The 14,524-nt window shown below is 44.3% G+C and overlaps 1 protein-coding gene and 1 non-coding gene across 2 annotated transcripts; one reads left to right on the forward strand and one right to left on the reverse strand.

The window, feature by feature from the left end:
• The first annotated feature begins 5,366 nt into the window (after positions 1–5,366).
• ERVMER34-1 (endogenous retrovirus group MER34 member 1, envelope) lies at positions 5,367–14,250 on the forward strand. Its single transcript, XM_023183160.2, has 3 exons — positions 5,367–5,446; positions 5,720–5,859; positions 10,848–14,250. Exon 3 carries the CDS (start codon positions 11,280–11,282, stop codon positions 12,969–12,971), a length of 1,692 nt encoding a protein of 563 aa, XP_023038928.1. The 5' UTR covers positions 5,367–5,446; positions 5,720–5,859; positions 10,848–11,279; the 3' UTR covers positions 12,972–14,250.
• Positions 8,536–8,659, reverse strand: LOC111520457. Its single transcript, XR_002724685.1, has one exon. It is a non-coding gene; the product is annotated as a small nucleolar RNA SNORA26 (small nucleolar RNA).
• Positions 14,251–14,524: the final 274 nt, after the last annotated feature.

A 14,524-nucleotide genomic window follows, 5' to 3' on the forward strand; every position in this document is an offset into this window, starting at 1 on the left:
CACGCCCAGCCCAGTACTGGGACTGACAGAAAGATCTCAGAGTTATGAAGAGTCATTCTAAAGTGTATTATCCTATACAGTGGCACATGACTGTAGTCCCAGCTAGGCTGAAACAGCAGGATTGCTTGAGCCCTGTCGTTTTGGACTCCCAGGCCAGCAAGCTGGGAGGGTATGGTCACCCAGAGGCCAACAAAAAAGACCAGGAGACAGCAGGCGAGACATGGAGTTTTATTCCGGGGGCTTACATACCAGGCGTCCAGGAGTGGCATGCTGGACAGGAAAACCACTGCTATCTGTGCATAACACGTAAGTTATAAAGCTATTTTTGTTTGGTAGCCTCTACTTAGTAGCCTCTACTCAGCTCAAAACAAAGGGCTTCCCTTCCTTGTACGACTCGTGTTCCAAGGAATGAGTCAGGGTCCCAGTATTCTTACAGGTATGGTGTAAACATCTGATTTAACCATTCCCGGGGTCCATAGCTCAGAACACTGAACAACAATTCACCAAGAAACATAGGGTAATTCTCAGGGTCTGCTTGAGTTACTGCTATCTGGCAAGACATGCCCACCATCCAAGCCCAGGAGTTCAGGGCTGTAGCAAGGCCCTGTCTCTAAATAAATAAAATACAAACTACAAACTTCTCAACAGGCTTGCCATATTAATTCCCACAGACATACCAATTTACTTTTGAAATTATCTTTTCCAGCAAACCAGCCTCATTCTACATAAACTTTAATAATATATTTCAGATACTCTTACTAATCTTACCGAAAATAGTCTATTTCCAAAAAAACAAAAAACAAAAAAAAAAAACTCCATTTATAAGGCAACACTTTCACTTCCTTCTTACTGTTTACTGTTTTGATTAGTACTTGAAATATTTATCTTATTCTCCTTTTGTTTAAACTTGGAACTGGAATTTTAAAGTGGAGCTGATAACCTACATACTCCAGATTTGAAAGTTTTAGCCTCATCGGAAAAACAGCAGATGTTCATTTCTCATGAAAATATGGCAATAAGAATGCATTTGCAGTTACAAAATAGGTAAAGTCATTTGTGGTGCTCATTAATCCTGCTACTCCTGTGGAAAAGAAAGCTAAAAACGTTGCCTGCATTTTGCAGATGGAAAAAAAGTAACAGGTTCCATCTTGCTCTAGGTGTAACAGCAAAGCCTTTGGTAGAGCCAGAAATAGAACCTCAAGAGATTTGTGTTCCCTTTTTGATATAGAACAGAACTCAACTCAGCAGTCTCATTAAAATCATGCTACAGAAGAAGCTGGTCTGTCTCTTCACTCAATTTTCTTTAATAGAATACAATCATTTATTTCAGCTCTACTTTCAACTAAGTGCCTTATGCTAATTAGTCTGACTGACCATACTGTATAAATTATTACTTTAATTTATATAGTGATTTCATAGAATACATTTGATGCTAAGCATAATGGATAATATGTAATCATTTTAAGGAACTTTTTTTTTTTTAAAGAAAAAGCACAATTTAAAATCCAATATTATCAAATTCTACAGGAGACGAAGCTGTGTTATTTAGGTTCAGCAGGTAAACATGCATCTTCAAATATGACTGCCTTAATATAATTCTGTATTTTAAAGCATTCTAAATTAAGCCGCATAAATTTTTAAAGAAAACACCTTCAAAGTTACAGAAATTGAGAATTCCATGCTGCCATCCTGTGTCTACCATCTTGCCATTGCAGCTATAATTTCAATTTTCTAAATTTGTGTTTGTGCACATGTGTGCAAGTGTTAGAGTGGCATTTGAGTCTCGAACTGCTACATTGATTACATGTGCTCAGAACTCCTAATATGTTCACTAACCATCTACACAATTGGACTGGGAATAGACTAGCTCTCAAAAAAAAAAAAAAAAAAAACAGCAATATGTGGATCTTCAAGGGCAAAATGAAGATTTAAAAAAAATTTTTAGAGGTCAGGCATGGTGACTCACGCTTGTAATCCCAGCACTTTGGGAGGCTGAGGTGGGTGGATCATGAGGTCAGGAGTTCGAGACCAGCCTGACCAATATGGTGAAACCTTGTCTCTACCAAAAATACAAAAATTAGCCAGGCATGGTGGCTGAGCTGTAATCCCAGCTACTCAGGATGCTGAGCCTGGAGAATCACTTAAACCCAGGAGGAGGAGGTTGCAGTGAGCCAAGATTGCAGCACTGCACTCCAACCTGGGTAACAGAGCCAGGCTAGGTCTCAAAAAAAAAAAAAAAAAAAAAAAAAAAAAAATAGAGATGGGTTCCTGCTCTGTCATGCAGTGGTACTATCATAGCTCACTGCCTCTCACCTCAGCCTCCCGAGTAGCTGGGACTACAGGCACATGCCACCGCAACAGGCTAATTTTTCTCAGGCTGGTCTTGAACTCCTGGCCTCAAGTGATCCTCCTACATTGGTCTCCCAAACACTGAGATTACAGTGTGAGCCACCACGCTCTGCCTAAAATGAGGAATTTAATCATGCCTATTGGGTAGAGTAGCTGGAAAAATTAAATGAGATAATTTATATAGAGCAGTTAAAGGAGTGCAGAGAATGAAATAAGTGTGCAATAATGGTTAGCTATTATTAGCTGTGAACATAATGACCTGAACACATGCTGGTCTTGCAAACATCAACTTTTATTGACCCGCATTTGTACAACACATTATTAATGAGCATCATTGATGGGCATTTTAAACATGGTCTACAAGGTCCAGCATGGTCTGGCAGTCACCAGCATCTCCAGCCACATTCCCTCTATAGCCCAGATTATATCATGCCTTATCCTATATCTCTCTCCACCCCACCTGACCCCTTGGCTTTTTTTTGTAGAAAGTCACGGCAGCCTTTCTACATGTCCCTGGATACACTGAGCTCCTTCCTAGAGCACACACACTGTACATCCTCTTTCCTCTACCTATACCCCAGGCTCCACTCTTTTGCTTTATAAACTCATCTTCAATTTTCTGCTTACTCATCCTTCCCTCAAACTCACAGCTAGGTCCCTGACCACCACTCCAGCTCTTGTTAAGTGATAATTTTACATTTTTATATGATTTGTATATCAATGTCTGTTTTATCTACTATACTAAAAGTTCCACAAGGGCAAGGTCCTTGATTTGGGTTTTTTTTTTTTTCACTATTTGCTCTCAGGTCTACTACAGTACTTGACATATGGTAGGTTCTCATTGGTTTTATAAATGAATAAACATATCCCAACAACAAGGCTATTGCTCCCAAGAATTGAGTATTTATCTCTTTCATTTTATTTCACAATCACTATTCTCCTCATCTCTGGCCTTATTCAATCTTACAGTAAAAAACATAGATATTCTATTAGGTAAAAGTAGCTTGGGGTAAAATAAAATGGGAATTTAATTGATAGAGAAAGGGAGAAAGAGAAAAAGTCAAGTTACTTAAACATAGAAATGGGGTGGTGACCGCCGTGTTATGAATGTAAAAGTGTCTAAAGACATATGCAGAAAGGATTATTCTAAGAGTATTGCTTGCTTTTGCATGGTTGAGAATAATGTTATTTCAGTGGATGGATGTGTTCATCACACTGTAATGCATGTAAAAACAACGTGTAAAGAAACATCAATAAAAGACATTTCAAAAAGTGCCACTTGGGAAAAAAGAAAAAAGAAAAAGATATGGGGTAGTGAGTCAACATTAGCAAGGGGTAGTATAAACAGTGGTTAAACCCATGTCTTGAGCCAGGCAAAAGAGCAAAAGACAGAGAGAGGACCTCAATGAAGAAGGAAGAGGCAAAAAATAATGGTCTGGGGAGAGCTTAGACCCGTGGGGCTGGCAGAACCCAGACCAGAGGGGTGAGAGCCGCACTGCTGGTGGTGAGGGTGCTCCAGCCAGCAGAACAGTGGGAAGGGAAAAGCAGTGGGCCCATTTAGAGGTTGAAAGAGGCAGGGACTGAGAAGCTCCAGGGTTTGAGGACCACTCCCCCACCCATACAGCAGTTAGTATCCCAACTGCGGACCACGTGTCCCACGCCTCAGAGCGATGGCCCTTGGCCCTTGTCTTTTCTTTTCTTTTTTTTTTTTTTTTTTTTTTTGAGACGGAGTTTCTGTCTTGTTGCCCAGGCTGGAGTGCAATAGCGAAGTCTCGGCTCACCGCAACCTCTGCCTCAAGCGATTCTCCTGCCTCAGCGTCCCGAGTAGCTGGCATTACAGGCATGCACCACCAAGCCCGCCAAATTTTGTATTTTTAGTATAGACAGGGTTTCTCCATGTTGGTCAGACTGGTTTCGAACTCTCGACCTCAGGTGATCTGCCCACTTCGGCCTCCCCAATGCTGGGATTACAAGCATAAGCCACCGCGCCGGCTGGCCCATGTCTCTTCAGGTCTCTTCTGCTTTATCAAACATGAACCAAAATAGGATGTTACTCAGGTGTGGAGGTGCCAACCAGCCACTACTGGTAAAGAGTCTTTCATCGTATTTAGTCATTTCTACAGTAAAACGTATTTTCCAAAGACTACAGAACACCAGTCATGATGGGTTTTGTTTCTTTGTTTCTTAGAATCAAAGAGGGGTTTCATTTGTCCACAGGAAAGATGATTTGCTATTTTTATATTTTCAAGTTTTAACACGTTTTTTTCCCTCAGCTCTTATAACCTTAACATTTTCATATTTCGTGTTCATTTTTTATTCTCCATGAAAAATGTCAGTCCAAGGGAGTCCTTTGTTTCTTCCATTTAAGGATTAGAAGATTGCCTGGCACAGAGTACACACCTGATGAACCCGTGCTGAATACTTAAGTGAGTAAAAACGCGGCATAAATAACAGCTCAGGGCTCTAGGCGGTCGCGTGACTGAGAGCCTAGGCGCCAAGGGGAGGAGAGGGTAATCGCCAAGGCTTCCCGGGGGAGAAACCGAGGGGCTGAGGGAAGCAGATCGAAGAGGGCCAAGGCCCAGCAGGGTGCCTGAAGAAGCCGATTCTCCTGCCCAGAATCCCTGAGGTTCGAAGGATGCTTCGTGCAGGGTGGCCTTGTGTCTCACCCAGCGTGCAGGATCCAGACCTAGGCAGGCCGAGGACACCGGTGACCAACTGCCGGGCCGGTCCAGCCCTGGTCCTGCCCTCGTCCCGAAGTTTCCTGGGATTGGCTGCCGGCCCCGTGGCCCTCCTTCCAGCCCCGCCCCGCCCCGCCCCGTCCCGCCCGGAGTCTTCCCTACGCCCAAAGTGCGGGTATGTTACTAGTCTTGGGCGGGAGGAAATTACCCAGCCCGGAGCACGTGGCCTGTTGGACGAGTGGGTTCCTGGTGCCTGAATCCGGCAGTCTGCCCTGCGGTGCCCCGCCCCGCCCCGCCCCAGCCCGGGATCTTCCCGGCCCTCGTGCGTCCCTGCTCCGGTCAGTTCCCGCCGCGCGCCGCCTTCTTGGTCTTCTGGCCAGGTGGGGATCGTCGGCCAGTTTGTCCCGAGGAGTTGCGCTGTGAGTGCGTCTCTGCCCTTTGGACTCTGGCTGGGAGTGCTCCCAGGCAGGGTCTGGGCTCTCCCAGTGTCCCCTCGAGCTTTGCCCGCCGCGAGCTCCTCTGCTCCCCGCGGCCAGAACGGAGGGGTAGAGCAGCCCTCGGCGGCCCAGGGGGCGGAAGGCCGCGCCAGTCCCAGGGCCGCGGGACGCACAGGCGCTGCGTCCTGCGGAGCAGCTGGGAGGATCCCGGGGCAGGTCCCGGCGCGGTAACAAGTTTGCGCTTTGCCTCCCCAGGGAAGACGCGCCGCTACTTTGTAGCGGGTTTCGGGCGAGTAGCGCGCGCGGCGGCAGGAACCCAACCCCGGCAGACCCTGGGCTCCAAGAATTCGTCTTCTACGTCTGCGGAGGTGCGGCAGCCTCAGTTCTAAGCGCAGGTATGTTCCTAGCCTTGAGCGGAGGAAATTACCCAGTCCCGAGCACCTGGCCAGTGGGACCGGAGGGTTGCTGGTGTCTGAATCCGGCTCACTTAACAGAAGGCAATAGAGGCTGTGTTCCAAACCTTTCCCTCACGGTGGTCTACTGCCTACTGACCATCCTAGTGTCTTTCCCTGTATGGCTGGCGTGGTTTCTGTCTTTAGGTCTTGTAAGTATAATGCTTTATTTTTTCTTGAGCCTCTCCTATGTCTGCCCTTTGTGAGCACACTAGCTCAAGAAGTCCATTTGGTCCCATGTCTAATCCATAGCATAATTGCTTGTCCCCCTTTGGTAGCCATGTCTTTTTTAGGTTGTGGGGCATTTGCCCGACAATAAACATGAGTAAGAGATAAGGGTAGGGTCGCAAGCTGGGTGGAGGAGAGACAGGGAGTCCATTTTTGTCTGCCCATTTGGCAGTTTTCTGTGTCCTACCATTCCATAAAGATACTCTATCAGTTTCCTAAGTGTTGCGCAATGAACAATAACTATTTATATAGGAAAATAAATAGCTGTAATCGGATAGCAATTATATGCCCATTGGTGATGGGAGTATCTGCTGAGGTCGAGAATCTGTGGGGAGTAGGGCGCAGTGACTCACTCCCGTAATCTCAGCACTTTGGGAGGCCGAGGCGGGCGGATCGCCTGAGGTCAGGAGTTCGAGAACCGTCTGGCCAACATGGTGAAACCCCATCTCTACTAAAAATACAAAAATTAGCCAGGCGTGGTGGTGCATGCGTGTAATTTCAGCTACTAGAGAGGCTGAGGCAGGAGAATAGATTGAGCACGGGAAGCAGAGGTTGCAGTGAGCCGAGATCGCACCACTGCACTCCAGCCTGAGTAACAGTGAGAACAGATTCCATCTCAATTAATAATAGTAAGAATAATAATTCCATCTCAAATCATCATCATCGTCATCTATGGGGCTTCCAGACTGCCAAGGACATGGCAGAGTCCCAGGGTATAGCTAGTCAGTGTAAGTAGTGTATGTTTTCTCTTTCGCCAGTGTACAAGCTCACTGTGTCATAGCCAGTTATTATCTTTCTGAAAATTTTGTTTATAAGAGCTGTCACAGAACAGAGTAAGTCTGTTTTTTGTTTGTTTAAGACAGAGCCTTGCTCTGTTGCCCAGGCTGCAGTGCAGTGGTACTATCTCAGCTCACTGCAACCTCCACCTCCTGAGTTCAAGTGATCCCCCGAGTAGCTGGGAAGACAGGCACAAACCACCACGCTGGCTAATTTTTGTATTTTTTAGTAGAGATGAGGTTTCACCATGTTGGCCAGGCTGGTCTCAAACTCCCAACCTCAGGTGATCTGCCTGGCTCGGCCTCCCAAAGTGTTGGGATTACAGGTGTTCGCCACCACACCTGGCCCAGAGTAAGTGTGGATGACTCAAGAGAGTGTCTTAAGAGGTCTTCTTGGGGGTTAGAAGCCAACTCTGTGACTGTAATCACGTGTATATGGAGTGGGGTTCTCCATCAGGGAGAGGTACAGGTTTAGAGCATTACAGAGTTGCAAGATAAGGAGGGGTTGATCTGTCAAGTAGAAAGGCACTCTTTTATGGAATTGTAAGAGTTGACACAGAATGGGAAACAAAGGTAAATAAGAGAACCTATTGTAAGGTTAATGGCTTTGTCAATTAGGGTGGCAACTGAGGTCACTACATGGGCATAGGAGCATGCCTGATGCCACGGGATCCAACTGACATGAAAAATGTGCTATGAGGCCAGGCATGGTGGTTCACACCTGTATGTAATACTAGCACTTTGGGATGCCAAGATGAGAGGATCGCTTGAACTTAGAAGTTTGAGACCACCCTGGGCAACATGGCCAGACCTTGTCTCTATTAAAAATAATTAAAAAAAAAAAAAAGAAGAAGAAGCCAGGTATGGTGGTGCATGCCTGTAGTCCCAGCTACAGGGGAGGGTGAGGTGGGAGGATCCCTTGAGCCCAGGTGTTCAAGGCTGCAGGGAGCCATGTTTGCACCACTGCATTCCAGCTTGGGCAACAGAGTGAGACCCTGTCTCCGAGGGAAAAGAAAAAAAATATATATGCTATGGAACTTATCTGAGAGGCAGAAAGTTGTCCTAGAATACCCAGAGCTAGCTCATTGTTTTCACAGCAATAAACACGGAAAAGCTTGTCAAAACTGAGTAAATAGAAACAGGTGTGTGGGGTGGATAATGCTAATTTCAGTATCTCAGTGAAGGTTTCTGTGGTTGTGCCTGGGAGAGCACGTAGAGGTTAGGCAAAGGCAGCACAATTGGGAATCCATTGGTGGCAATAGCCAGCTGGTAAGTGTGCACACCTGCCTTTGAGATCAGGATGAACGCAAGTGACGCAAGGCATTTGTGGCTGAGTTTGAGTAACCTGAGACATTCCATGGCCTAAGTAGGTAACAGTTCAAATGTCCATACCCATTGAAATCTGGTTCTGGGAGGTGTGACCAGAGTCAGCCAGTCTTCAGATGTTCTCAGGTAAAAGCAGTCTTTACACTATTTTGCTGCACCATTACTGCCTACAGTGTCAAATACCAACACTTGGTTTTAATGCACTGTCAAAACTAAGGTTAAGTTTAAATGCATCATATGTGACATGTAAAAATATCACAAAGGTGCTTAAACTGTAAGGAAATTGTTCAGCTGCGACTCCAGACAGGAGTCCAGCTCCTCCAAAGAGGAGCTTCACATTCTCTTCTCTGGGTTTTATGGAGACTTACTTTACCCTTCTGCTTAAAGCACTGTGTTAACCTTAAAAGCGGCACAAGAAAGGGTGATTTAAGATTTTTTTTTTTTTTTTTTTACAGGGTTTGCTACTACTCCCTGCAGTGCTCCCTGGTCCACAGCTCATGCATCTCAGTTTCTTTTTTGAGATGGAGTTTCCATCTTTTTGCCCAGGCTGGAGTGCAATGGCCTAATCTCGGCTCACTACAACCTCTATCTCCCAGGTTCACGCAATTCTTCTGCCTTACCTTCCTGAGTAGCTGGGATTGCATGTGCCACCACAGCTGGCTAATTTTGTATTTTTAGTAGAGATGTGATTTCTCCATGTTGGTCAGGCTGGTCTCGAACTCCTGACCTCATGTGATCCGCCTGCCTTGGCCTCCCAAAGTGCTGGGATTACAGGTGTGAGCCACTGTGCCTGGCTGCATCTCAGTTTCTTGAAGTCTGCAATCCCCATTAGAAGCAGCTGTTTTGCTAAGTGAGCCCATGAGTGTCAATTGCCTTTCTGTTAAGAGAGCCAGATTCGGGCCTTGGTGACAAACACATCAAGGAACCCTCCAGTCCCACTGGTCATATGCTTGTGGCCTGGGTCATTTCGTTCCACTCAAGGCCAGGGATGTGTGTTAACCTCCATGGGAAAGAAGAGACAGGGCAGGGTGAACAGCTTAGGATTGGCTAGTTTAAATCATTTCAATGGATTTCAAACTGTAGAGGTTGTCCCCTAGTTGCATAGCACGTGGCCCTGGGATGATTAAGGCAGACAGATAATTCCTTACATGTGTGTAAGGGCGCGATAGAGGAGGTATGGCTCTGGATTAGTTTGTATATCAACGACATGCTCCTGGTTGGCCCCTTGTTATCTCTGAGAATTGGCTAGCCCCCAAGAAAGGTAGTCTCTCCTCAGCTGGAAAGGTGTTTTGTTTGTTTGTTTTGAGTTTTGTTTTTTAGACAGAGTCTCACTCTGTCACCCCAGCTGGAGTGCAGTGGCGCGATGTTGGGTCACTGGAATCTCCGCCTCCCAGGTTCAAGCAATTTTCCTCCCTCAGTCTCCCAAGTAGCTAGGACCACAGGTGCACACCACCATGACCAGCTAATTTTTGTATTTTTAGTAGAGGTAAGGTTCCTCCATGTTGGTCAGGCTGTTCTTGAACTCCTGGCCTCAAGTGATCCATCCGGCTCAGCCTCCCAAAGTGCTCGGATTACAGGTGTGTCCCACCGTGCCTGGCCCTCAGCTGGAAAGGTTTTCTAAATGTCAGAACATAATTAGTATACAGAAAATTTTAAAGTATTTACATATACGTGAATAGGATGATCAAAAGAGCCAAAAGACAGTTGACCTTTGGCATCCATAGCATTTCTGATCAAATTGTTTCCCAGTGCAGTACTCGTAAATCTCACCAAGACTCTGGAGTATGGTAAGCATACTACAAAGAGTCTTCCAAGACCCACATTGCCTTTTATGGTACTCTAAATGGACTTTATAGATTTGTCTCCAGCCTTAGCCTGTTCTCACTGCATGTTTAATGGATTGACTGTGCTATCCAACTAGATGTGCTAAGGCCATAACAGTGAAAAGGAAACTAACAACTGAGATTATATCTTGTTTTGGCATTCCTTTATGAATTGAATCAGATAAAGGAACTCACTTTACAGCAGAATTAAATCACTTCCTTGCAAAACTCTTGGATATTCATTAAAATTTTATCCCCCCTACTATCCTCAATCCTCAAGGCAAGTGAACCTAAAAATCTAAACATAAAATGAACTCTAGGAAAAAATCTGTCAATAAACTGGACTCAGACAGCCAAAAGCATTATCCTTGGTCCTTATAAAGATCTGGAATACTGGCCAGGTACAGTGGCTCATGGCTGTAATTCCAACACTTTGGGAGGCTGAGACAGGGTGATCAGTTGAGGCCAGGGGTTCAAGACCAGCCTGGGCAACAAAGTGAGACCCCATCTCTACAAAAAATAAGAAACAAACAAAAAAGGTCGAATACTCCAAATAGGAGGACTGACTGCTTTTGAAATAGTTTCTGGCTACTCTGTGCCTACTGGCATCTCTAAAACTTTCATAGATTGAATGAGCATTGTGGGGACTTCAGTGAACAATTCAAAACTATGATTAATTATATACAATAATTAGTATACTTGGAGCATGTTTTCAACAGGTAAAAATATGTGGCTTTCTCTAACAGACCCTGCCATCTTTTCACCAGGTGATCACCAGGTGATCAAGTATATCAAAGTTTTTAGAAGAAAAGATGTATTATAACCTCCCTGGAAAAAGAAGAGACCTTATGAAGTAGTGCTACCCACCTACACAGCCATCAAAATAAAATTCCTGAATTTGTACAAGCCACAGCAAGCTAGATCAAGATCATCACATGACAACTGGAAGGTCATGCCTATGGGTTACCTCAAATTGAGGAATTTCAGCACCTACTCACAGGCTCCATGAGCAGATGAAGTAGACAGCTTTACTCAGTATCTCAGACCAAGAACTTCGTCTCCATCTCCAACTAGCTGAAACATCTTCCCTCCCTGACCTGGAAAATTCTCTGACTTAGAAATTTAAACAAAACCCTCCCCTTTCATTGAATCTCTGTTGTCTGGAGTTTGCTTGTCTTAACCTAGCCTGTTTTCCCTCTGTTCCTCCAGTATGGTCTCCCTTTCAAACTATGCCCTGCTTCGATTAACCCTTACTGCTTTTTTGACAATTCTAGTACAAGCTCAACACCTGCTTGCACCAGTTTTCCGAACACTATCTATCTTGACTAATCAGTCTAATTGCTGGCTATGTGAGCATCTAGATAATGCAGAACAACCCGAACTAGTTTTTGTTCCTGCCAGTGCAAGCACCTGGTGGACCTATTCTGGACAATGGATGTATGAAAGGGTGTGGTATCCACAAGCAGAAGTACAGAATCACTCTACTTCCTCCTATGGTAAAGCGACTTGGCACTGGGAAGCCTCCATGGAAGCTCAAGGTCTATCCTTCGCTCAAGTAAGATTATTGGAGGGAAATTTTTCCCTTTGTGTAGAAAATAAAAATGGCACTGGACCCTTCCTAGGTAATATACCTAAACAATACTGTAATCAAATATTATGGTTTGATTTTACAGATGGCACCTTCATGCCCTCTATAGATGTTACAGATGAATCCAGGAATGATTATGATGATACAAGTGTTTGCCTAGGCACTAGACAATGTTCCTGGTTTGCAGGTTGCACAAACCAGACCTGGAACAGCTCAGCTGTTCCCTTGATTGGTCTACCCAATACCCAAGACTACAAATGGGTAGATCGAAATTCTGGATTGACCTGGTCAGGTAATGGCACCTGTCTTTATAGCTGCCAAAACCAAACCAAAGGCCTTCTGTACCAGCTATTTCGCAACCTATTTTGCTCTTATGGCCTGACACAGGCACATGGGAAATGGAGATGTGCAGATGCCAACATAACTAATGACAAAGGTCATGATGGACAGCAGACCCCCACCTGGTGGCTCACAGGTTCCAATCTGACCTTGTCTGTGAACAACTCTGGCCTCTTTTTTTTATGCGGCAATGGGGTGTACAAAGGGTTTCCACCTAAATGGTCTGGACGATGTGGACTTGGGTATCTGGTACCTTCCCTCACCAGATACCTCACCTTAAATGCTAGCCAAATTACAAACCTGAGATCCTTCATTCATAAAGGAACACCACATAGATGCACCCAACGAGACACAGACAATCCACCTCTGTATTGCAACCCCAAGGACAATTCAACAATAAGGGCCCTTTTTCCAAGTTTGGGAACTTATGATTTAGAAAAGGCAATTCTAAACATTTCCAAAGCAATGGAACAGGAAATCAGTGCCACTAAGCAGACCTTGGAAGCACACCAATCAAAAGTTAGCAGTTTAGCGTCTGCCTCCCAAAAGGATCATGTCTTGGATATACCAACCACCCAACGACAAACGGCTTGTAGAACTGTTGGCAAACAGTGTTGCCTCTATATAAATAATTCGGAAGCAATAATGTCTGATATACAATATCTATATGAAATATCTGAGAACCTGAAGAATGGACCGTTATTTGATTGGGAAGGCCTATTTGCAAAAGTGGGAGACTGGTTCAGATCATGGGGCTATGTGCTTTTAATTGTTCTTTTCTGCTTATTCATCTTTGTTCTAATCTATGTTCACATCTTTCGCAAATCTGGCAGATCCCTTAACTCCCAACCTCTGAACCCAGCCTTATCTCCACAGCAATCAGCACAGCTCCTTGTCAATGAAACTTCATGTCAAGTTTCAAATAGGGCAATGAAGGGACTAACAACCCATCAGTATGACACAAATCTACTTTGAGAATATCTGAACAAACAGCAGCTGCAGAAGAAAAGCCTTAGCTAAACTTTGATGAGTAAAGCAGGCTTTACTGAGAATTCAGCTGCCAAAACCCTCCTCCAAGTGTTCCTCTTATAAGGGCACTTAGCACTAGGATCTCCCAAGGTATTGTAAATAAGCCTTATCAGAACTTTTCATAGTTTCACTCTGAAGCCTTAAGACACACACCATTAAGTTGATCTGTAAACCCTTCCCCCTTGCTATTCAGAGAGCTACTCTTTATAGTGTTCTTGCATGCATATATAATAAACGTTCTTTCTATTAATCTGTTAATTTGCAAGCCCCCAAACACTGGAACTAAGTTGGGAGCAGGAAAGTTTCTCCCAACAGCACTTTGTAGACTTCTCGATAGACAAAAGAGTGTGTTTGAATAGATAAGAGAATTTTGTTCCCTTGATTTTTGTTGAAGTCGTAGAAGAATCCAATGTACGCATATACAAGACTATGTCCTTAAATTTGTCTCAAAGAATAAATATTGGTTAGTCATCTGAATCGACTGAAAACTTACTTTAGAGAGAGAGCCACAAATAATTTAGGCTGGTATGATCTGAGCTTTCCTGACTTCTCATGGGCATTTTAGTGGTCTAATGGAATGTTAGTCTGGTATGCATTTTAGCCATCTTACGACATGGACTGCAGGTGGAAGTAGGATGTAGGGAGTGTTGAGGTGGCATCTATTATATCAAATGCTTCACTCTGCCCAGTCCTCTGGTGAGTTCCTTACATGCATCTTTCTAGTTAATCCTCACAGTGTTCATATTTTACAGATGAATCAACTCAAAGGGTAAATAGCTTGCTAAAGATTATGCCATTACTGAAAAATAGCAAGATTCAGAACAGGGTACCTAGTATGTTATCTTTTTTTTTTTTTTTTTTTTGAGACAGAGTCTGGCCCTTTTGCCCATGCTGGAGCGCAGTGGCTTAATCTCAGCTCACTGCAACCTCTGCCTCCTGGGTTCATGCCATTCTTCTGCCTCAGCCTCCCAAGTAGCTGGGACTACAGGTGCCCGCTACCACACCTGGCTAATTTTTTGTAGTTTTAGTAGAGACAGGTTTCACCGTGTTAGCCAGGATGGTCTCAATCTCCTCACCTCATGATCCGCCCACCTCAGCCTCCCAAAGTGCTGGGATTATAGGCGTGAGTCACCGTGCCCAGCCTAGTATGTTAATTTTTATTTTAAAAAAGGGGAAATGATATGTATATGTATTTGCAAATAAAACAGAAAGGAAAAGCCATTCACAAATGAAAGAAATTACATGAAAGAGGAATGGACAATGAGATTCTTACCTTTTTAAGGTTGCATATAAACAAATTTATGAATATAGCAGATAATTTATTAACAGAATAATCATTTCAAGTTACATTAAGGAAACACAGATGGCCAGGCACAGTGGCTCACGCCTGTAATCCCAGCACTTTGGGAGGCCAATGTGGGCAGATCATGAGGTCAAGAAATCAAGACCATCCTGGCCAACATGGTGAAACCCCATCTCTACTAAAAATACAAAAATTA

This window comes from Piliocolobus tephrosceles, chromosome 3 (assembly GCF_002776525.5).
Source record: "Piliocolobus tephrosceles isolate RC106 chromosome 3, ASM277652v3, whole genome shotgun sequence".
Lineage (NCBI taxonomy): Eukaryota > Metazoa > Chordata > Mammalia > Primates > Cercopithecidae > Piliocolobus > Piliocolobus tephrosceles.

Excerpts from the sequence above, each read along its gene's own strand:
- ERVMER34-1 (XM_023183160.2), top strand. The coding sequence starts at position 11,280 with ATGGTCTCCCTTTCAAACTATGCCCTGCTTCGATTAACCCTTACTGCT.